The sequence below is a fragment of the Tursiops truncatus genome, chromosome 15 (assembly GCF_011762595.2).
Source record: "Tursiops truncatus isolate mTurTru1 chromosome 15, mTurTru1.mat.Y, whole genome shotgun sequence".
NCBI lineage: Eukaryota > Metazoa > Chordata > Mammalia > Artiodactyla > Delphinidae > Tursiops > Tursiops truncatus.
In genome coordinates this window covers 57,471,730-57,496,440 of record NC_047048.1, presented here as the reverse complement: position 1 = coordinate 57,496,440, position 24,711 = coordinate 57,471,730, and the positions used below count along the sequence as shown (strand labels likewise).

Below are 24,711 nucleotides of genomic sequence, written 5' to 3'. Positions count from 1 at the left end.
AATCAAAGAAGACATTATTAACGCACATCATTAATAATGACACGAGGCAGGCTGTGATGTTGGCAAAAGAGTTTCTAGTGCTCATGAGTCAGGGATGTTTGCTTTAATCATAGAATTAATCAGGTATGTCACTCAGCTTTGTCAGAAACCTAATGTGTTAGAAAATTACCCAAAGTGAGATCTGAAGAATTCCACTTCTAGGAAGATGGAGTAGATATACTTCTCCATAGTCTTCCCACTAAGTACAACTGAAACCATGGATATTATGTGTAAAGCAAACATAAGAGACTCAGAAAGGTGGAGAGAAGAAAGGCAGACTGGCTAAGGACCTCAGGGTCAAATGAATGACAGAGCATTGAGTTCCAATTTTCCTTTTTGCCTGTATATCCAGACTGGATATTGGAGAAGCTGGCTGCCCCCAAACACTGACAGTCACACACAAAAGCACCTCAAGAAAAGTCTGCTGTCTCCAGCCAAAGGACCAGAAAAGGGACAGCCTGGCAAGACAGAAGACTTGTAAACAATAACAAACCTACTCCAGCCAAACATCATAAACAAATGAGCAGCTGTAGCCCCAGCCCTGGCAGCAAAAGCCAAGTGGAGAAGCCTACATTTCCTCCCTTGCCAGGCTGTAACATGGTGCCCCTAACACCCCCATCAAATGTCAGAGAAGGCCAAGTGAGGAGCAGGGACTCTCATCCCCACTGGGCAGTGTAATGAGCCCTCCCTCTCCCTGGGGTGTCAGTGGAGACTACATGGGGAGTCTGAAATTTCAGCACCACCTGGAAGTAACAAGGCATCTCTTCAAGCCAGGAGGATATGAGTGGAAGGCTTGTGGGAGCCTGAACTCCCATCCCTGCTCAGCAGTAACAAGGAGCTCCAGCCCAGCCCCAGGTATAAAAGGAGGCCAAGTGAATAATCTGGACTTCCACCTAGAAGTAAGCAGGCAGCATCCCCCTTCACCTACTGGAGCAGTGTCAGAGGAGGCCTGCTAAAACACAAGATTTAAATAAGATCCAGAGTCTCATAACATAGTATCTCAAATTCCAGGCTTCAGTTGAAAACTCAGTCATCATACCAAGAACGAGGAAGATCTCAAACTTGAGTGATAAAAGGTAATCAACAGATGCTAACATCAAGAGGCCATATATGTTAGAATTATCTGACAAAGATTTTAAAGAAACCATCATAAAAATGTTTCAGTGAGCAATTATGAACACATGAAACAAATGAAGAAATAGAAAGTCTCAGAAAATGAATAGAGGATATAAAGAAGAACAAGTGGAAATTTTAGAAGTGGAAAATATAGTAACTAAAGTTTTTTAAAACTCAATGAATGGGCTCAACAGCAGAATGGAGAGAACTGAGTAGAGAATCAGTGAAAGTGAAGGTAGAACAAGACAAATCAACCTGAACAATAGAGAGAAAATGGTCTGGGGAAAAAAGTGAACAGAGCCTCAGGGACATGTAGGATTATTATAAATGATCTAACATTAGTGTCTCCTCCAAATCCCTAGATGATGAAAGAAGAAAATAGAGTCTCAAAAGAAGAGAAAGAGGGTGGAACTGAAAAAGTCTTCAAAGATATAATGACTGAAAATTTCTCAAATTTGGCAAAACTTACAGATTCAAGAAGCTAAACAAAACCCCAACAAGATAAATCCAGAGTAATCCATGCCAATACACATCATGGTCAAACTTCTGAACACTTATAAGAGTCAGAGAGAAACAATGCATTACTATAAAGGACAAACAATTAGAATGACAGCAAATTTCTCATCAGAAACTATAGAGGACAGAGGAGGTGACATAAAGATTCTTCAAGTGCTAAATGAAAAGAATTGTCGGGGCTTCCCTGGTGGCGCAGTGGTTGAGAGTCTACCTGCCAATGCAGGGGACACGGGTTCGTGCCCCAGTCCGGGAAGATCCCACATGCCGCAGAGCAGCTGGGACTGTGAGCCATGGCCGCTGAGCCTGCGCGTCCGGAGCCTGTGCTCCGCAATGGAGAGGCTACAACAGTGAGAGGCCCGCGTACCGCAAAACAAAAACAAAACAAAACAAAGAATAAAGGAGAAATCAAGACATTCTGAGATGAAGGAAAACTAAAAGAACATGTCACCAGCAGACCTACCATAAAGTATAACTAAAGGAAGTTCTCTAAACATAAAGGAAATGGTAAAAGAAGGAATCTTGGAACATCAGGAAGGAAGAACATGGTGAGAGCAAAAATCTTGGAAAATACCATGGATTTTCCTTCTCCTCTTGATTTTTAAAATTATGTTTGACAGTTGAAGTAAAAATTAAAACACCACCTAGGGCTCCCCTGGTGGCGTAGTGGTTGAGAGTCCACCTGCCAATTCAGGGGACACGTGTTCGTGCCCTGGTCCGGGAAGATCCCACATGCTGCGAGCGGCTGGGCCCGTGAGCCATGGCCGCTGAGTCTGCGCGCCTGGAGCCTGTGCTCCGCGACGGGAGAGGCCACAACAGTGAGAAGCCCACGTAACACCAAAAAAAAAAACAAGATAGCAGGAGAAACTATGTAAATACCAGACAAAGTCAATTTCAGAAAAAAGAAAATTACCAAGGACATAGAGGGACACTACATAATGATAAAAGGGTCAATCCACCAAGCAAACAGGACAATCCTAAATGTATATGCACCAAAGAGATCAGTGGTTTGGATTCTACAGAGTATTAATTTTCCAGTGCTACATAATAAATTACCCCAAAACTTAGTAGTTTAAAACAATAATAAACATTTATTATCTCCTGTTGGTCAGTAATTCAGGAGCAGCTTAGCTGGTCAGTTATGACTTGGAGTCTCTCATAAGGTTGAGTCAAGGTGTTGGTCAGGGCTTCAGGCTTCAGATGACTGGGGCTGGTGAATCCACTTCCAAGGTTGCTCACACAAATGGATGGCAAGTTGGTTCTGTTTGTTAGTAAGGGCCTCAGTTTCTCTCCATACAGGCCTCTCCACAGGCTGCTTCACTGTCCTCATAACATGGCAGCCGGCTTCCCACTGAAGAGGGGGATTTCAAGGGGGAAGTCACAATACCTTTTATGTCCTAGTCTCAGAAGTCATAAACTGTCACTTCTACCACCTTCTATTCATTGGAAGCACATCACTAAGTCTGCCCTGCATTCAAGTGGAGGAGAATTCAATTCCTTTTTTTTTTGGCTGCGCCGCTTGGCTTGTGAGATCTTAGTTCCCCCACCAGGTATTGAACCCAGGCCCTCAGCAGTGAACACGCAGAGTCCTAACCACTGAACAGCCAGGGAACTCCCCAGTTCTACATTTTAAAGGGAGGAATGTCAAATAATTTGCTGACATAGTTTAAAACCACCACATATGGGAAGCCAGGCATGCTTGGTTAAACTCAACTGCCCTTAAATTGATTCAGTGACACCTCTAGAACAGATGCCATCACCTGACTCATCTGAATTTCCACTTAGAGTGAGCTCAGCCTCTGTTTGATCTTTGTCTCCATAACTGAAAAATAAAAACTGCTTAGGGACAAAGGGAGACACCAAACCAACATAGCCCAGATCACCTTCAACCTCTTGACCACCTCCAACCTGTAGCCACCTCCCTTTGGCCACCTGTATTCCCTACCTTTGTCTGGTTGTCTTCTGGATTTCAGGCTGGCTGATACATTCTCCCAACGTTCTGCACGGGACGGCAAAGCTCTGTAAGGATGCCATCAAATGCGGGCTGCCCTGTGTCTATTTATACCTCTGCATCTCAAAATTAAGTGTGATTTTGAATCTGAACTCCTTCACCAGGGGATAGTTTTTGGAAATATGTAGTCTCTGAGAGATGCTTTGGATCAACTTCAGAGTATTCTCATTGTGGAAGGCGGCATTGCTGTGCCCCTTGTCCAGACCCCTGGGGAACAGAAGTCTCCTCACAGCAGCCCCCTGGGCTAGGAAAGAATCCTATCAGCTGCCCACTCCAGGAGCTGCTGTTTCCCCAGAAGGAGAAGGGTGACTGCCTGGTAAATGAAATTGCTGTGCTTACATGGCATGCATCCACACGTTTAAGTCTCATAACATTGTCCCCATTTCTAGATGAGAACTGCCACCCTGAGAGGCACAGAATCCTGCCTGGCTCTCTCTGGCACTAAAGCCACACAATACACCCCTTCTCTCCCAGCAGTAATTGCTGGCCACCCTGACTGTGTCTTCCAAACTGTTATTTGGGCCCTTTTATCGACAAGGAGGGTCTTTCTAGGGCAATGTGAGGGGCTGCTGAAGTGCTGTCTTCTGCTGTGGATGGCTGCCCAGGAGAGCCTTGCCTCAATGGCTTCCTCCTCTCCTGAGTGTTGGAGGGACCTGAGGGGTTGCTAATCACCTGCCAAAAGTGACCTTGAGATCCAGGCCCCTAGAAGTTTCCACAAAGCAAAGGATCTCTCTTCTTTTGCCTTTTTACTTCATTTACCACACACCATCTGGTTTGAGGAAAAGGAGAGATGAGCTTGCAGAAAGTTCCCCATTTGAAAGGAGGGGACAGAAGCACCCTACAGAAGTAAGACTTGCAGAACTGTTAGGGGAATAAAAAAGAAGAAGTAAGATTTTCAGGGAATTAATTCCCTGGCGGTCCAGTGGTTAGGCCTCCACACTTTCACTGCCGAGGGTGCGGGTTCAATCCCTGGTTGGGGAACTAAGGTCCTGCAAGCCATGTGGCACAGCCAAAACAAAAAAAAAGTAAGATGTGCAAAACTGTTGGAGGGGAGGGGAAGAAGTAAGATTTGCAACAGTTGGGAAGTGCAGTGCAAGAGCCAGTATTTCCATAAACCAACTACTATCTCTAGTAAGAAGAACACTGATCACGTATGACATGTTTAAAGGGGTTTGCTGTAAAAATGTTAGTTGTGATTATTTATATACTTTCAGTGGATCCAAAAAAGCTTGCTGTGTCCATCAGAACTGTTAGACCAGTTGTTCTCTTTGCAGTGAATTGTCCTCAGAATTTGCACCCAGCGCTGGGCAGGGCCCTCTGTTCTCCTGAGGGCCCTCTGGGCATCTGGACACAGTCTGGACATTGAGAAGAGAAGCATTTGGTGCCAGGCTCAATGGCGCAGGCATGAGTTGGCCTTTACTTTTGAGAATTTTTATCAGAAGTCTTCAAATCTTACTAGTTATCACATTTAAATTCACAAACCTCAAACGCTTAGGAGTCTCTACCCACTCATAAGATATAGGAAGAGGACAAAAATATGAATTTCATGAAAACATTCTTTGGTGTCTTGGAGTCATTGGTAGTCACAGATAACTCACTGCCAGAATGAGCGCTGCCTAGGGAGAAAACAGGGGCTGACCCCATAAAGGAGTCTTAATCCCATACAATCCAGCTTTTGACCCTGGACTCAGAAGCTAGACAGTTGGCCTCATTAACATTAGGACATCATTGAGACATCCTAATAAAACCAACCTTGGAGTTAACCCCAGGTTAGAATGTAACTTTAACAGGTGTCTACTACCTGCGTTTGCACTTTGGAGGTGGTTTAGGTTGTGTTGCCAGCAGGGGGCGCTGTAACAACAGCAGTCAGACACACAGGACCCGATGTCTTCTTCCACCCACCCTGAGATGGACTTCATTCTTCATCTACTTGTGTGGGTTTATCCAGTGTTTCCTGATAAACTGTTTCTGTGGGGGGATGGATGGGGGAACCCTGATTTGGAGCACTTGCTGAATCCCATAGTCTAAATACTCCCACCATGGCCGATTTCAAGCTACCAACAGTTTAATAATTTGTTGGCCAAGTTCCAGAATATTTAACAATTGGTTCTCAGAAGCCAGCCCTCACCAGCTCCAGCACACCACCCAGAATATTTAACAGACAAACCCATCCATGTGTTTCCCGTGCCGTCTTCCTTGGATGTTCACTCACTCATCCAGCGTTCATTCACTCCACAAATACCTACTGAATGCTGTACTGGTTTTTTTATTGCTGCTCTAACAAATTACTACAAGCTTAATAGTTTAAGACAATACTCATTTATTAGGTCACAATTCTGTTGGTCAGAAGTCCAACTTGGTGTGGCTGGATTCTCTGCTCAGGGTTTCACCAGGTTAAAATCAAGGTATCAGTGGGGCTGTGGTTCCTTCCCACCTGGGACTTGAGGTCCTCTTCCAGGTTCCCTGACTTTTGATAGAAATTCATTTTCTTCTCTTGCTTTCCAGTGTGGCATCATCCAGAGGGGCCCCAGCAACAGAGGGTGGAGAATTCTCTTGCTTCTAATTTCTCTGATTTCCCCTTTTGCTGCATCTCTCTCTGACTCTTCTGCCTTCCTCTTCTTTTTCTAAGGGCTCACATGATTATATTGGGCCCTTCCAGACATCCAAGGTAATCTCCCTGGTTTCAAGTCAGTAATCTTAATTACATCTGCAGAATCCTTTGTGCCATTCACCAAGGGGCAAAGGTCATGAGAGCCAAAATTCTGCCTACTGGTGCCTACCATGTTCCAATCACTATTCTTGGCATTTGGGAAACTTCAGTGGACAAAACAGACAAAATGCCCTGCCTTCGTGGAACTTACATTCTAACTAGGGATATAAAACACTTAAGGCTTTCAGCCACATATACACCCTCATAGTTCAGATTTCTTTTGCTTGGGCGTTAATTGAATTTCTGCCTTTTTCCCCCCCCGCTAACCAGGGAGGCCCAAGAATTTGTGGAGAAGTATGAAGGAGCCTTGGGAAAGGGGAAAGGCAAGCGACTCTACGCCTATAGGATGCTGATGGCTAAGGTGTGTGGTGCAGAGGCGCAAACCTGTGGGGGAACTTGCTCAACTCCTGAATCTGGGTGACCATCACAGTGCCTGCCCAGCTTCACCATTTGTGTCCACCTCCCCCAGAATCCTGAGCATGAGGTCCAGTCAACCATTCCAATTTATCCAAGAATGGAAACCAACCGTATCCTGTCCATTTCTCTCTACTTATCTGTGAGGGCTTCAGTATACTTGAGACTTGTTTCCTCCCCAGTGAAGAACTAAACTCACAGAATTAATGATGTTGAATCCACTGGGATCTTATTTTCCAAACCCCCAAATCAAGACTTTGATTTGGTGGAGACCCAGAGGGCCATGGTGTAATCAGGGTCATACAGAAGGACAACAGTAGTGTCGACGGGGCATTGGGGGCAGCTCTGGTTTATTGAGTTATGCCGTAAACTGAGCTTCTGATTCAGGCTAGGGTAATGATCTCTAATTGGATATTTAATGTGGAACTTATGGAAGTATTCTTCCTTTACCTACTGATCTGAAAAACTATCATTTTCATCCACTTAATTCTTGTATAGGGCCTTTTTTGGAGCTTTTATTTGAATTCATCTTTTCAGCTATTGATTAATTCTAATGGCTCATAGGGCTTCCTCCTTTTACCTTTCTTTCTCAGAAATGTTTTGGCCAGTCTTGCCTATGTTTCCATATGCATTTTGTTTTGTTTTCTTTGCATTCTTTTTTTCCACATGCATTTTTAAAATCACTTTGCCAAGGTCCAGTATAGCCCATTGAGATTTTGATTGGAAATTTTTTTAAATCCTTGATTTAATTTGGGAAGATTTATCTGTACAATATTTAGTCTTTACATCTAAGAATACCATACATTTCTCGAGCCTTATTTTTACAACCTTCAGCAAAGTTTGTCATTTTCTTCATATAGATCTTTTCCATGTCATATGTTATTTCTACAAAATTTATGTTTTGGTTGCTTTTGTGAATAGAATCATTTTTCCATTTATTTAATAACTAGAGATACCTGGTATGTAGGAAAGCTACGTATTTGAATATTAATTTTTTTTTTTTTTTTTTTTTTTTTTTTTTTTTTTTTTTGTTACGCGGGCCTCTCACTGCTGCGGCCTCTCCCGTTGCGCAGCACAGGCTCCGGACGCGCAGGCTCAGCGGCCATGGCTCACGGGCCCAGCCGCTCCGCGGCATGTGGGATCTTCCCGGACCGGGGCACGAACCCGTGTCCACTGCATCGGCAGGCGGGCTCTCAACCACTGTGCCACCAGGGAAGTCCTTGAATATTAATTTTTTAATCTGGTTCCCCTGTTGTGCTCCCTTATTAGTTCTAATCATTTTCATCTGATTGTGTATGTAAAGGTGTTTTTCTTGGGTTCTTCTAAATCATTCCTGTCCTAAAGTGCGGGTTAGCAATCCTAGAATAGTTTCAATTGATGATGGTGATAGTGGGTCTCTTTGCTTTTCCATTACTTTAATGAAAATGGCTCTACTGTTTCACACTAAGTTGATGGGAGTTGTTGCCTTGAAATAGATTTTCTTTCTCCCAATAAGAAATTATCCTTTTATTTCTAGTTTAATGACTTCCATTTTATTGGAAATAGATGTTAGATTTTATTAAATACCTTTCCCTTCTGTTCATACACTTACTTTTATCAGGCACATCTGATTTTTCAAGTATTTTATTTATAATTTTTACATAACTTTTCATAAGATTGATTTGAATTTATGTGTGTACATACGTGCACGTACACTATCTTGGCATATTTTAATATTAGGGCTGCACTTGCTTTATAATATTAAACGAATAGCATCACCTCCTTTTTATGCTGTAAATCAGTTTGTACAGCTCATTCATTTTTTTGGAAATTTGAAAGATGACACCCTTAAAACTGTATGGATCAGGAAGCATTTTATAGAATATCTTGATAATTTTTTAATGTTTTTCCAATTAGTGTAGTCAAGTTTTAACTTTTTCTTGGGGCCATTTTGATATTTTATATTCTTCCCCAAATTTGATCATTTCATTAAGATTTTCATATGTATTAACAGAAAGTTGCATATAGGTCGTCCCATAATTTTTGTCATTACATTTTACATATGTTGAGTTTTAATCTCTTTTATTCCTAATTTTGTTTTTTTCTTCCTTTTCAGTTATAGTTGCCTGACAACTATCTATGGGTCGTTTATTAATTTTATCTAAAAACCATTTACCACTTAACAACTGCACACTCAGAACTTTTTTCCCAATTAAGGAATGTGTTCTTCACATATACCTGATAAATGGTCTATTCAATCGTGTTTCTATTCAAACAGTTCTAGCTTCTTTGTTAGCAGAAGGATGGCTGCCAACTCTCCATTCTTTGTATTTACTTTCCTTCATGGTTTTTAATTCTTTGCTTTCTCTCTCTTTGCATTCTCAAAAATTTCTCAGGTTTATTCTCAATATCATTGGATCAATTTTCTTCTGTCTCAAATTGTAATGTTTATTTTCATTCTATTACTGAACTTTTAGCAACCTTGTAATCAATCCTTCCATACTTCACCTGTAACCTTTTTTTTTTTTTCTCCCCTGGCCACGCCATGCAGCTTGCAGGATCTTAGTTCCCCAACCAAATGCAGAGTCTTAACCACTGGACCGCCAGGAATTTCCCCTCCTGTATTCTTTTTTAACTCTCTAAGTGCTAACCTGTACTCTAGAAGCCATATTTTTTGTATCCTACTAAGAATATTGAGCCATCTCTCAAAATTTAATTATGTATCCTGGAGGAAATGCTTTCCAAAAATTTCAAAGAATGGCATCACTTTTTCCTTGTTTTGACGTACTAATTCTCAGGCTTCACTGGTTGTCTTTAGTTATTCAGATCCAGATTTCATCCATGGACAGGATGTGCCTGTGTCTTGTTTGACCACTGTTTGAAATCTGTTTTCCTATATACAGCTGACTAGTAAGATGACATGCACAGCTAGTAACCCAGTCTGAGGACGGCAGCTACCAAATCACACAGCTCTGAGGAAGGGAGTTGGGGGTCTTCTCCCGCCCACGCCCAAGCTCAGTTTTCTGATTCTCTAAACCAATGAAGGAAAGAGCTTCAATGCAGAGCTTCTCCCAGGCCTCTCTCTGCCTCTGCCCCCCGCCCCCAGGCATCATCTTTTCAGGCCAAGATGCCGACAGCCTTGAGGGGCTGTCAGGTGGTTGCCAAGTGATCAACTGGCAGGCTATGTCTCCAGGGGCCTCACTTGACAACATTCATTACTCCATTGGTCCTCTGCCTTGCAAGGCTATATTTTATACTGATTTTATCAGCACCCTGACAGGGGATCTGTCTCTCGGGGGAGGACTCACATTAATAAAGCTTATGAGACTGATATATAAAACCAGATACCAGATTACTAATCTACAAGGAGGAATAACTGGTGCAAGAAATGAAAAACAAATTTTTTTTTTTTTGCATTATGCGGGCCTCTCACTGTTGTGGCTTCTCCCATTGCGGAGCACAGACTCTGGACACGCAGGCTCAGTGGCCATTGCTCATGGGCCCAGCCACTCCGCGGCATGTGGGATCTTCCCAGACCGGGGCACGAACCCGTGTCCCCTGCATCGGCAGGCGGACTCTCACCCACTGTGCCACCAGGGAAGCCCAGTGCCTTTTATTTTTGATAGTACAGTTAGTTATATGGGAAACTAAACCATAATCCCAATTCCAATCTATTAATTTGCAATGAAAAAAATTACTGCCATAGAAATCAAAATATTCACAGCCCAGATGATGCGCAAATGCTTTCCTTAGAGACAGACCTAGATAAGAAGCCAAATAAGCCAAAGATGGTTTTTGAGCACAGAATCAGAACTAGGGAAGGGAGAGGAAGCAATGGGGTTGGGGTGTCCATGTCCACCATCTGCCATTCCCCACATCCCTTCCTGTCTTAGGGAGATCTTTGCCGTTATTATCAACCTGTCTTTTGCTTATGAACCCCTCTTCTCCTTGGCATCTGTGAACATTTCCCTCTTCTGACAGGTGGTTTCCTTCCTTATACAGTAATTATCCAATCATGATATAGTCAAAGCCTTCAGGTTTGGAAGCTCGTCTGATTCCTTCAGATAAAATTTCCCTTTTATCCTTTAGCGAATTTACAAAGGAAAATCTCATTTCCTTCATGAATAAGTTCTTTTGAGACCTTTGTAATAATAGAAACTGATCTGAGGATTTTCTCCCTACTTCCTCTTTGCCTGCTGTTTTCTATGAGGTGTTTTTGGGATTTTTTCATTCCAAATGGATTTATTTCCAGGGGGTGGGGATGTTGGAGAGAAGCCCCTTGAAGAGTTGACAAACTTTCACGCAGCCGGCAGACAGACAGCTATTCAAGTTTCTGATTGGTACAAAGTGTCGGAGTTGGAATAGACCATGGAAAGGGGCATAATGCCTTCCCAACTACTTTTAGGAAAAAAAAAAAAAAAACAGGCTGCTGTTTCACTAGGAGAAGAATGGGAAGCCACGGGCTGAGATCTCTTTACCACTTCCACCAGCCTTGTAGTTTAGCAACAGTTCCTATCAGATTAAGGCACTTGGCTGTCTGCCAAATGTAGGTATGAGAGTTATGAAATTTCTTTTTTCTCTTGAATTTTTGGTTTAAGATGAAGGAAGTTGTATCAGAGTTTGCTAAGCCAATTTGATTCCCCAAATCATAAATTATACACAGACTTTCTAAGTTCATATGTAAAGTGTCCAAACCTGAAACTTTATCAGCACTATAGACAAATGCAAAGTATTGTGTTGCCCTTGCTTCTCTCTGACTCACACCTGACTTTGGAAAGTGAAGATGTGCACATCCACCTCTGACAGCCTAGGCTCAACAGCTCCAACATGGCAGCCTCACCCACATGTCAACATGTCAACCTCTACATGCACCTCCAATTTCCCCTCCAGGCCCAAAGGCAGCGTGTTAATGAACTAAGGGTGTTGCCTGTTTAATTTCAGAAATGGGTCAAGTTTAAAAGAGACTTTGATAATTTCAAGACTCAATGTATTCCCTGGGAAATGAAGATCAAGGACATTGAAAGTGAGTATTTTGGTGTCACTGTTTTTAGTTCGTTTGCTGAAGGGTTTTCCAAGGGTTTGGACTGTGTTCTTGACTAACTGACTAGATTATGTTATAGGTTCTGTTGTACTAGGAGAAAGATGAAAGCAGAAACTAACACATCATTGTAAAGCAATTATACTCCAATAAAGATATTAAAAAAAAAGAAAAAAGATGAACTTTGGACTAGTCAGACCAAAATTTAAGATGTGCTTCTTCACATCGGTTAGGGCCTTTTTTTCATCTAGAAAAAGAAAAGGGATGTATATTCCACAGACTGACATGAAAATTGAATCCATCACACACATAAAGTCCTCCTTTATGTTAATGTCCTTCTGCAACACTTACATCCACCATCTTTCTCTCTTCAGGTCACTTTGGTTCTTCAGTGGCATCATATTTCATCTTTCTCCGATGGATGTATGGAGTTAACCTCGTCCTTTTTGGCTTAATATTTGGTCTAGTCATAATCCCAGAGGTAAGAAAAGAACTGCTTACAACTTCAGATAGTGTTGAGGCTTATCATGACAGCCATCTTCATTTATATAAATCAAATACTCTGTTTTACAAAGAATCCGTCATTCATTTTAAATTCTGTGCTCACATCATTTGCCCAGATAGCCGAGTACAAAGAATGGAACCAAATATTTCCATTTCTGAATTAACAGGTGGACGCTACATTTTTCTACCTTTCATTTTACTTTAAAATTGGTGGAGAATTAATATCTCAGTGAGGTTTTTTTCTCTTTCACCTTGAAAAAAAAAGAGATAGAATGCATTATATCATAATTTATTACCCCAAAGAAACTCTGCATTTGAATAGCACTCCTCACTGTTCTCCCAGATACAATCTTATTATGGGTGTAGGTAGATCCTTACCTATAGCTTAGTAATTGAGAGACAAGAAAGGAACAAATGACCTGTACAAATTTACACAGTAAATTTGTGGTGAATGAGATTCCAGGTTTCCAGAGTGTTGGCCTGGGGCCTTTTCCAGGGGTGCCTGTGGTCCATTAGCGCTTAGCACAGTAATTGCTACAGTCCTGCCTGAACCATTTGGTGCTTGTGCTGGGTACACAAGTGGATTTACCTTTACAGCCTACAGGGTAATGATATTTATGCATTTAGTATTTTTTCCTTTTAGGTTTATTAATTGGCTCTATGATAGGTTACTGATTCCTACTTTATTACAAATGATTCCATGAGAATATTAGAGTCAACTCTATCTGTAGTCACATCTTTGGGAAACTTTCCTGAACATCTATTTTTCACAAAATTAAAAGACTTCCATGGAATGTGAATTAAATCAGATTAGTTAGAAGAAGTGGAGGGTTTATTATAATAGTACTTGGTAGCAAAGGGGTGTTATATTATTGATAAAACCATTGAATTCTTTTCTACATTACCCAAAGAGTATGCTTACAATTATGTCATTAACTAACCTTTATACTCCTTTATGTGCACACCTGGAAATCAAGGATTATGAGTCAGTCCACTTTGTCCTATATATATTCTTAAACCATTGTCACTCTCCAGTACAGAGACAAAGATTTTATTTTATTTTGTTAAATGATTCCATATGAACATTTTTTAAAATTTTTATTTATTTTTGGCTGTGTTGGGTCTCGTTGCTGGGAGCAGGCTTTCTCTAGTTGCAGCGAGCGGGGGCTACTCTTCATTGCGGTGCGTGGGCTGCTCATTGCGGTGGCTTCTCTTGTTGTGGAGCACGGGCTCTAGGCATGCGGGCTTCAGTAGTTGCAGCACGCAGGCCCTAGAGTGCACGGGCTTCGGTAGTTGCAGGCTGCAGGCTCAGTAGTTGTGGTGCACGGGGTCTAGGGTGCGTGAGCTTCAGTAGTTGTGGCTTATGGGCTGTAGAGCGCAGGCAGTAGTTGTGGCACGTGGGCTTAGTTGCTCCACGGCATGTAGGATCTTCCCGGATCAGGGATTGAACCTGTGTCCCCTGCACCGGCAGGTGGATTCTTAACCACTGCACCACCAGGGAAGTCCCCAGAGATAAAGATTTTAAACCTTCTGGCAAATGTGTACAAATGCTCTTGAAAACAAATCTGGTTCTCCCCAGTATTGTCAGAAGTTAAATAGAAGTTTTACTTCTCCCCTCCATAGCCAAGGAGGAGACAGTTTTCCCCAGTAGTTACTGGGGAAATTTACTCTCACAGACTCTTTGCTTTCTTCCTGGGAGTTTTTGATTCCAAATAGATTTATTTCCATGAGAACAGATTACATTTAAAGGCTGTAGGCCTATGAGACATCACTAGAATTTTGCTATACAGTGGTCCAGAAAGGCAGTGTTTTGGGAAAGGTGAATAATTTTTAAAACACTGAGGTTTTTTTTTTTCCTCAAAGAGAATATTACATTTTATATAATTTATATAAATTGATATAATTTATAAATATTTCCTATCAAGGGGACATTTGTTTGAAACAATGAAAATTTAGTGATTGCTGCATTCCAATGAAGCAGCCAAGACCTGAACTGTTCAGGAAAGAACACCTTGATTTGATTGGCAGGTGTTTGGGAAGCCGTCTTGGAGTAGGTTGGGAGAAAGAAGAGAAAGAGAGAGACAGGGAAAGAGTAGAACAGACAAGACTTGATGATAGGTTGGATAACAGCAGTTGAGAATGTGGGGTATCCTAAGATGCCCTCTTAATTAGGATAGTGGGAAATTGGCTTCATGGGAATCTGACACATCCAAATTCACTGCAGGTAGAGTAGAGGAGATGACCTGTTTGTTCAAGGACACGGCTAACTTCAGGGCCCAAAGGTTTTAAGCCTAAACCTAATGATCAGATATTCCTATGGCTCATGGCTGTTTTAAGGCTAACCACCGTGACTCAGAGGGTCTAGGAATAAGAATATTAGAAGTGCTCAAATGTTAGACAACTTTAACAGAATTTTTCCTCATACTCATCTTCTTTTGCCACAAATCCTTGATACATTTTAATGGAATCAAACTTCTCTGAATGCTTGAGTGAATCTTGTTCGGCTTTAATGACAACTGCCTGCAGATCCCAGAATGCCTTCATGGTCCCAGGAGTGCCCTCAGTTATGCTGCAGGAGCTCGCTATCAAGGCCTTGCTATACGATGAGCTCATGTATTTCTTATCTTAACATGGGCTGCATATGAAAATCACTTGGGGAGTTTTTTTTTAAATATGAAGTCCAATCAATTGAATCTGAATCTCTGAGAATGTGGCTCTGGTGTCCCTATTTTAAAAGTTCCATGGTAGGCAGGCATCTGAGATTGCCGCCAGTGATCCTCTTCTCCTGGTAGCATGCCCTTGTATAATCAATCCCCTCCACCTGAGTAAAGCCTAGACCTTGTGGCATGCTTTTAACAAATAGAATGTAACCAAAGTGACAGGCTGTCACTTACATGATTAGGTTATAAATGCCTGTGACTTCCATGTGGCATTTTCTCTTGGTTCCCTTCTTGGCTCGCATGCTTTGATGAAGCAACCTGCCAGACTGGAGAGGCCCACTGGAACGGAACTCAGTGTGGCCTTTGGACAAGAGCCAGCAAGGAACTGAGGCCCTCAGTCCAACAGCCCATGAGGAACTAAATCTTGCCAACAATTACGGGAGTGCATCTGGAATCAGATCCTCCCCCACCAGGCCTTCAGATGAGACCAAAGCCCTGGCAGACATCTTGACTGAAGCCTGTGAAAGACCCTGAAGCAAAGGACCCAGCTAAGCCCAACCCAGGTTCCTGACCTGCAGAAACGAGGCGATAGTTTTATGGTAATTTGATATACAAAAATAGATGACAAATACAGCTCCCCAAGTGATCCTAATATGCAGCCAGGGTGTACATTGCTGGTGTACCTTAATTAATTTAATTAAATAATTCTTTAAAATATCTTGTAAGTTCTGCTCTAGGGTTCACATAGGCAGCAGTCAGTCAGTAAGCCTCATATGGGTACTTCCTCTAAAAATAACTATTAAAACTTTCAGATATATGCAAAGGTATAAAGAATGAGCCCATTTGCCTGCCACTAAGTTTAAAAATAAAAAATTACACACACGCTAGAGTCCTCCATCTACTTCTCCCCAATTATGTTACCCACATAACTCTCACAAGTAATCACTCTCCTGAACTTTCCATTTCAACTTACATTTTAAAATGTATTGGCTTAAAGTTAAATAACATAGTTTCTTTTTTTTAAAATCACTCATGTATCTGAAGTTATACTCCCCTTTGCATGATAGTGTAATTTTTTCCTCTCTCATTTACATTTGTTGATTCTCTGACATGTTGCATGCCGCAGCTAGGGATTCCGTGTGCTGCAACTAAAGATCCCACATGTGGTAACGAAGATCCTGCATGCCACAGCTAACACCCAGAGCAGCCAAATAAATAAATATTTTAAAAATATATATATGACTGAATAAACAGGAAGGCACATTCGTGGAAGGGAAAATTTAATATCATAAAAAAGATCAATCCTTCCTAAATCAATATATAAATTTAATACAATCCTTATTTTTTAAATAATTAAGGCTGTGAATCAAGTCATATATATAAAGGGGTATTAATAACAGAATTATGTACACATGAAGAACTAGAAATACTCCAATTAGTCCAACAGTAGGGGATTTGTAAGTAAGGTTATGGTATATACATGTGATTAGATATTTTAAAGTCATTTTATTTTGAAAAATACCATATGCCATAGGGAATTGGTCATAAAATAATATTAAGCTAGATAATCAAGCTAAAACGTATATAAAACTCAGAAACTCTGAAAGGAAATACATGAATATTTAACAGTCATTATCTTTAGGATGTGAAGGTGACAGGTAATTTTTTAAACATTCTTCTATACTTTTTCACATTTTCTACAATGAGTATGTAATACTTTTAATTACTTTTTTTTTTTTTTTTTTTTTGCGGTACGCGGGCCTCTCACTGTTGTGGCCTCTCCCGTTGCGGAGCACGGGCTCCAGATACGCAGGCTCAGCGGCCATGGCTCACGGGCCCAGCCGCTCCGCGGCACGTGGGATCTTCCCGGACCGGGGCATGAACCCGTGTCGCCTGCATGGGCAGGCGGACTCCCAACCACTGCACCACCAGGGAAGCCCGAGTATGTAATACTTTTAAAATCAGAAAAGTGATTAATGTTATTTAAAGGAAAAAGAATGGATATTCCTGCTCTGAGAAGAGATTTAGCCCACTATGTGCACATCTCCGTGTGTTTGTATCTTCTCCACGTGTAATTGTGTCGTTCTGTCCCAACACAAGGTGCTGATGGGCATGCCCTATGGAAGCATACCCAGAAAGACGGTGCCTCGGGCTGAGGAAGAAAAAGCCATGGATTTTTCCGTCCTTTGGGATTTTGAGGTACCAACATGCCAATGCACTTCCATTTTGTGATTGTGGATGAGTGTGAAGTGTTTAATTATTGGAAAGCCAGTGCTTTAACCAAATGGGATCCTAGCACTGTGCAAAATGAGCTAGCCAACCATGTCCTCCTAGACCCCCTTCGTGGGTCCTTTTATCACACACTCTGATAAACGTGACTTCCCCATGAGGCCACTGGTCCCCGCATTCTGCCAGATCTATGTAAGGTGATATTACACGATGGTTTTATCTCGGCATAACCACAGTAAGACCCCCGGGCTATTGCCAGTCCAGCCTTTCCCCAACCTTCACGTGACATCTTCAACTGAATATCCTACCTGCTTCTCAAGTCCAACAACTATCCAACCAAACCTACATCACTTTTTCCCATTTCATTTATTGGAACCACTGTTCATCCAGTCATTCAAGTCTGAAACCTGAAAGTCATCCCACATTTCCTCTCCTCACCACCACCCCTCACATCAAATCACTCACTAAATCTGAGCCTATCTACTAAATGTTTCTTAAACCAGTCTCCTTTTCTCCATCCCTCCCACCTCTCCTCAAACCTCACTGTTCCAGGACCACTGTCAGAATCTGCTACCTCTCCTCCCTGCCTTGGCTTGTCTCCTCAAATCTCCATTCCCTCTGCTGCCAGGTGACCTTTCTAAAATGTAAACCTGACCCTGTCACTCCCTACCTCCGATATTCATTTATTCCCACTCCCAGATGGAATAAAGCCGAGTGTTCTGAATTGTGTTTACAAAAGAATTGTTCATGACCTGGCTGCCCTCTACCTCTCCAGTCCCAGTCCCATGTCTGTCTAAGACCTCACACTTCATGCCTCAATATTATCAACTTTCGGGGAAGTCCAGTGCCTCCCTGCCTTTGCTCACGATCCTATGCCTGGAACATCCCTCCCTCTTTTTGGAATCCTCATACCCCCGTGCCTCTGGGGGCCTTGGTCTGCAGCTCCAAGGAGTTCCAGAGGCAGGAGGACTGGCGGTGGTGGTTCAAGCAATACATCTTGCTGCTGCCATCCTTCACTCTCATAGTCTGATTCAAGACACCTCAGAAATGTGCGAAAGTAAGTTGGAGTATTTTTCTAAGTCATTTGGAACAGGGGTGTTCCAAATAACTACTATACCACTAAGAATTACTACTACCACTATATGCTACTACTAAGAATTTCCTTTATTCTTTATTTCACCCAAGGGCTGCTGTTGAAATGTCCTATCCACTCAAAACCAACAATTTATTCAGCAACAATCCCATGTTGTATTTGTTGTTGTTGCCAAGGATAAATTTTTATTTTTCAAGTAAAAATTAAAATTTTGGAAAACTTATATCCATCACCATGACAGTGGCAGTTTCTCAGTAGTTAAATACTTTTCTGATGAGATCAATGGAGATATTAACAGAGTGATTTTTTTTATATTGTATAAGAAATGTGTCAACATTTGGCATATGTTCACAACTCAATGAACCATTACTTTCCAGATGACCAATACATGATGTTACAAAATCATGTGTGAGTAAAAGATCCCACATCTTGATAGTAAAAGACAGAGCAATAGATTTTTAAAAACTATATTTTGAGATAATTTTAGACTTACAGAACAGTTACATAAATAGTACAGAGAGTTCCCATATACCCTTCACCCATTCACCTTATGATAACATCTCATATACCCATAGAACAATTATCAAAACTAAGAAATTAATCTTGATACAATATTATTAACTAAAATATAGTATTTATTTGTATTTCACCAGTTTTTCCACTAATGTTCTTTTTCTATCCCAGGACCCAACTCACAATCTCACATTGATTTAATTGTCACATCTCCTTACTCTCCTCCGATCTGTGACTGTTCTCTATCTTTCAGTGACCTTGACACTTTTGAATAGTGCTGGTCAGTTGTTTGCCCCTGAATTTGGGTTTGTCTGATGTTCTCTCATGATTATATTAAGCTTATGCATTGTTGGGGAGGTAGCGTGCCTTTCTCAGAGTGTCAAATCAGGGTTACATTATGTTGACCACTTGGTTAAAGTGATATCTGCCAGAATTTGGGCTTCCCTGGTGGTGCAGTGGTTGAGGGTCCGCCTGCCGATGCAGGGGACACGGGTTCGTGCTCTGGTCCGGGAAGATCCCACGTGCCGCGGAGCGGCTGGGCCCATGGGCCATGGCCTCTGAGCCTGCGCGTCCGGAGCCTGTGCTCCACAACGGGAGAGGCCACGACAGTGAGAGGCCCGCGTACCACAAAAAAAAAAAAAAAAAAAATAGTGATATCTGCCAGAATTCTCTGCTGTAAAGTTAGTATTTTTCCCTTTTTAATTACTTAGTATTTGGGGGAGAGCAATGGATCTTAAGGTATGAAAAAGTTCATTATATGATTCATATTCCACATTGCAACTAACCTTTAAGAAATAACTATTTAGTTATTGGGTTGAGGTATGATATCGAAGAAGAAATAGCCCCAAGTATATGAAAAAATACTATTAAAATTTGGCTCCCCTGTCCAACTACATATCTGTGTGAGGCCAGAATAATCCCGTTTTATATTCAGCAAAGACATAAAAGAAGTGCTAAAATTATAAATTAATTTTACACCTAAATAATTATACCTAAAAAGTGTGCTAATTACACGTAAAGCCAATTATACCAAAAACCAAAATGAAACTTGAAGCTCAGGTTAGATTGTGAGCCTTATCACATAGTTTTCTTTAGAAGTTTTGAAATACTGAGAAAGTTCACGGACTCCCTTCTAGTTCCAGAGTGTAAGACCCTGAGCACTGGGTGGGGGTTGGAGGGGGAATTTGGAGCCGTGTGTGCATGTGCACACAGACACACAGACACACACACATACACACACACACACACACACACACCCCTTATCCCTAATTTGTCCTGAATGTTAACAACACTCTCCTCCCCGTGCTGTGTCTCCATGCACTCTGTGTAACGGAGAAATAGACAGGAGAAAGACGAGGGGAGACGTGGAGACAGGCATAGACTCTGGGGCAACTGGGGGAGTGAAGGGAAGAACAGGAACATCGAGAACCCTTCCTTCCTCCCCTCCGGCTCCCATCACACCCGAGAAAGAAACCCCAGGTCGATGGAAGCGTCCGATGACGGTCACGTTGAGCTTACAAACCCAGAGCATTTGGCTTTGCTGCCCCACAGGGCTACATCAAGTATTCCGCTCTCTTCTACGGCTACTACAACAACCAGAGGACCATCGGGTGGCTGAGGTACAGGTTACCCATGGCTTACTTCATGGTGGGGGTCAGCGTGTTCGGCTACAGCCTGATGATCGTCATTAGATCGTAAGTATGACTGTCTCATTTACAGGCTTTTAATTTTCTTCCCAGAAACAGCCCACTCCTGTGGCCACACTGTGCCTACTTACCTTCTTGTTGGGGATTTAGAGAGAAAACAAGGAAACAAATAAAGCAAATGCAGATTGTCATATGGGGTATAAAAGACATAGACAGGGTAATGTGGGAAGTTCTGGGAAATGGGATAGACAAGTCCTTTAGAGGAGGCTGGGCACAGCACTTTAGACAAAGCAAGAGTATGTGCAAAGGCCCTGAGGCAGCAAATATCCTACTGAGTCCCCAAAACAGTCAAAAAAAACAGTGTGGCTTGAAAGGGAACATGGTACCCTAATTAAGGAGAGGCTGGAGAAGTTTCCAAGGCCTGTTTCTATTTTCCCCAGAGCCCAGCATCCTCAGAAAAACCCTCTGCTTCTCTGTCTAGCTGGCATGTGAGAACTGAGCTGGTGCCTACAAAGATACAATGAGGCTAAACCAGTGTATATGGCAGTGAGTAACCTTGGTGTCCTCTCCAGCCCCAACTCTACTTGTCTCTGTGGTCAGAAATGGCTTTTTAATATGTCTGTGCCTCTTAATTCATGTTCTCTGAAGAAAAACTTTGGCCCAGCCCGAACTGCCTTCTTCTAAGTCAGAGGACCCCAGTTAGCACAGGCTGTGCAGGGTGGGGACACAGTCTGTGCACAGACCTGACCACCAGGCCCACTCACCCTTCAGCAGAGCCACAAGAGAAGAACAGGGCCGCTGTGTGTGCACAGGAAACAGAGAGCCCTTGAAGCCCGGCTAGAACCCCCCGGAAAGAGGAAAGCGATGTGCGGGCCCAGCTGGGTTTTCTATCTCATCGTCTCAGGGGAAAATGCTGCTGTTTACAAGAGCCTGCCTGGCACAAGACAGTGACCACTAGGTGACATGTGGCTGCCCAGCTCTATCAAACAAAAGGAAAAAAAAAAAGGAGACAGGCGAGACAGGCTTGGTTTTATTCTTAGCCTTCACATTGCTATGTTTTTCCCTGCCAGATTTAAGGATGTGGAATGTTTCTCTGTTGAACCAAAAAATTAGCTAAGGCAACCAGGCCCCTGGAACTGCAAATCCCAAAAGCCTAACACATCAGATAGAGTCAAAGAGGGGCAACCCCACCCGCATTGTATCTGATGGGACCCCTGCCTGGGATTCCATGGTTCCCACAGGGCTGATCTCCAGGAAGCACAAAGAGAGTGATACCAACCAGGGCTCTTGGCTTCCTTAATCAGTAGAAATTGACTAGAGGCCAGATGAGAAATTCAGGCAAGCCTTTCCTGGGGCCGCTGCTGCAGCAGTGGAGGAGCAAGAACAAACAGCAGGTTCCCTTGCTTGCTCACTGAGGGGGGGAAAGCTTGTTTCTTATATGGGGTGAAGGTAGGGGCGTGTCCAGGGGTCAGGCCAGAGGTGTGGCTTAGGTGTTTTGCCCATTCCTTAGGTGGTGTGTGCAGGCATGCTCAGTACTCTGCTTTTGCTCCCAATGCCCTGTTTTTGCTCCTGGCTCTTCAGAAATGGCAGTTGGGATTTTTTGTTTTTTCTTTTGTCTTTTTGTACCTTTTGGGTCCAGAATTTGCCCCAACTGAGCATGCACACAGTTATTTTTAGTCCCATATAGTTTCTTTGTATTTTGTAGCTCAAGGAGAGGTGTGTCCAGCACTGCAGCAAAGGGTCCCAGGTCCCAGGCCTGTCTCAAGAGGATGAGGACAGGTAGGATGAAATAGGGGGCTATCAAGGCAGGTCCAAGGTACTTTCCTCCGAGCTTGCTTAAGAAAAAGATGTGCGTATTATCTGGTTGTAGTACTAACCGCCTCAGGGCTTATTGAATTTTACATCAGAAAAATATGATTTTTATCCAAGAAAACAGATGAATTAGAAGGGGATATTCTCTGTGAGAATGAAGAGTTCTAAAACATTTGCAGGTGAGTCAAGCTGCAAGACATCAGACGTCAGGGTAGAAAACATGGTTAGTGTTTTCTGTACCCTGCAGACTCCTTGTTACGCAGTTGACACCATGTGTGCTCGCAGGGGACTCTGAATTTGGGGGGAAGGTGCTCTGGCTATCGGTAGCCTGATTCAAATCCATCTTGGCTCTTTCCCTTCACTGGATATCTGCCACCTGTGCCCAAGACTAGCTTAGGCCAGGTTCCTTTGGGCTGACACAGTAGACACAGGGGCAGACATAACAACAGCAGTGTGCACCCTACAGGATGGCCGGCAACACCCAGGGCAGCACGAACGACGGGGAGAGCGATAACTTCACATTCAGCTTTAAGATGTTCACCAGCTGGGACTACCTGATCGGGAATTCAGAGACGGCCGACAACAAATACGCCTCCATCACCATCAGCTTCAAGGTAGTCGCTTCAGGGCCATTCCCACTTCCCGGGGGAACTTTGGGTCCCTCCTCTCATTGGGAGACTTCTCCCAGCTGGGGCATGGGAAATAAGATCCCTGATTAATTTGTGGTAAGAGCTTTACCAGAAGTGGGAGCATAGCTCTCAAGCCTTCAAGAAAGAATGTTCATGGCTGGTACCCACCATCTGTTTCGTAACATGGCAGAGAATCATGGAGCTGGTCCCTGGTTCTGCCTCTTTCCTCATGGAACTGCTTTCTGCTGGAGGAAGTGAAAGGACACACTTGGGGCAGCCGTTCTCAACATTTACACATGTTTGCATGATCTAAGGAGCATTAAAAATCTTCTGGGCCCCACCCCTAGAGATTCTGGTGTAATTGGTCTGGGGTGGGGTCCTGGCATTGGTTTTTTTGTTTTGTTTTGTTTTGTTTTTTTGCGGTACGCGGGCCTCTCACTGTTGTGGCCTCTCCCGTTGCGGAGCACAGGCTCAGCGGCCATGGCTCATGGGCCCAGCCGTTCCGCGGCATGTGGGATCTTCCCGGACCGGGGCACGAACCTGTGTCCCCTGCATTGGCAGGTGGACTCTCAACCACTGCGCCACCAGGGAAGCCCCTGGCATTGGTTTTTTAAAAAATCCCCCAAGAACACCCACAAAGAGTTGAGAACCCAGTTTGGGGGTGTGGGAATAAAGGAATCAATTAAGTGTACAACTCCACACTTAATTATCTATTAATTTGTTCACAAGAGAGATATGAGGTGGCCTACAGAATATAGAACGAAAACAAGCCTGAGGGTGAGCAGATGAATGAAGGCAGAAGCAGTGCACATCTCACTTTTCCCTCCATGACTGTAAAAACCATTCAGAGTTCTTTTTTATTTATTTATTTATAACATCTTTATTGGAGTATAATTGCTTTACAATGGTGTGTTAGTTTCTGCTTTATAACAAAGTGAATCAGCTCTACATATACATTTATCCCCATATCTCCTCCCTCTTACTTCTCCCTCCCACCCTCCCTATCCCACCCCCCTAGGTGGTCACAAAGCACCGAACTGATCTCCCTGTGCTATGTGGCTGCTTCCCACAAGCTATCTATTTTACATTTGGTAGTGTATATATGTCCATGCCACTCTCTCACTTCGTCTCAGCTTACTCTTCCCACTCTCCGTGTCCTCAAGTCCATTCTCTACGTCTGCGTCTTTATTCCTGTCCTGCCCCTAGGTTCATTAGAACCTTTCTTTTTTTTTTAGATTCCATGTATATGTGTTAGCATACGGTATTTGTTTTTCTCTTTGTGACTTACTTCACTGTGTATGACAGACTCTAGGTCCATCCACCTCACTACAAATAGAGTTCTTTTTTTTTAATTGAAGTATATTTGATTTACAATGTTGTGTTAATTTCTGTTGTATAGCAAAGTGATTCCATTATACATATATATTCATTTTCATATTCTTTTCCTAGGTTACTACAAGTTATTGAATATAGTTCCCTGTGCTATACAGTAGGACCTTGTTGTTTGTCTATTTTGTATATAGTAGTTTGTATCTGCCTAATCCCAAACTCCTAATTTATTCCCCCCTTTCTCCTTTAGTAACCATAAGTTTGTTTTCTATGTCTATGAGTCTGTTTCTGTCTTGTAAATAAGTTCATTTGTATCATATTTTAGATACCACATATAAGTGATATCATATGGTATTTGTCTTTCTGTTTCTGCCTTACCTCACTTAGCATGATGATCTCTAGGTCCATCCATTATTTCATTCTTTTATATAGCTGGGTAATATTCCATTGTGTGTGTGTGTGCGTGTGTGTATGCC

The 24,711-nt window shown here is 42.6% G+C and overlaps 1 protein-coding gene across 1 annotated transcript in view; it reads left to right on the top strand.

The window, feature by feature from the left end:
- The window catches only part of TMC2 (transmembrane channel like 2), a 64,524-nt gene that overhangs the window by 8,283 nt on the left and 31,530 nt on the right, over positions 1–24,711 (top strand). Inside the window, exons 4-9 of the mRNA XM_033840993.2 lie at positions 6,660–6,750; positions 11,724–11,805; positions 12,195–12,301; positions 17,085–17,183; positions 20,371–20,513; positions 22,744–22,891. Coding sequence (XP_033696884.2) covers positions 6,660–6,750; positions 11,724–11,805; positions 12,195–12,301; positions 17,085–17,183; positions 20,371–20,513; positions 22,744–22,891 — 670 coding nt within the window. The remainder of the gene's footprint in view (positions 1–6,659; positions 6,751–11,723; positions 11,806–12,194; positions 12,302–17,084; positions 17,184–20,370; positions 20,514–22,743; positions 22,892–24,711) is intronic.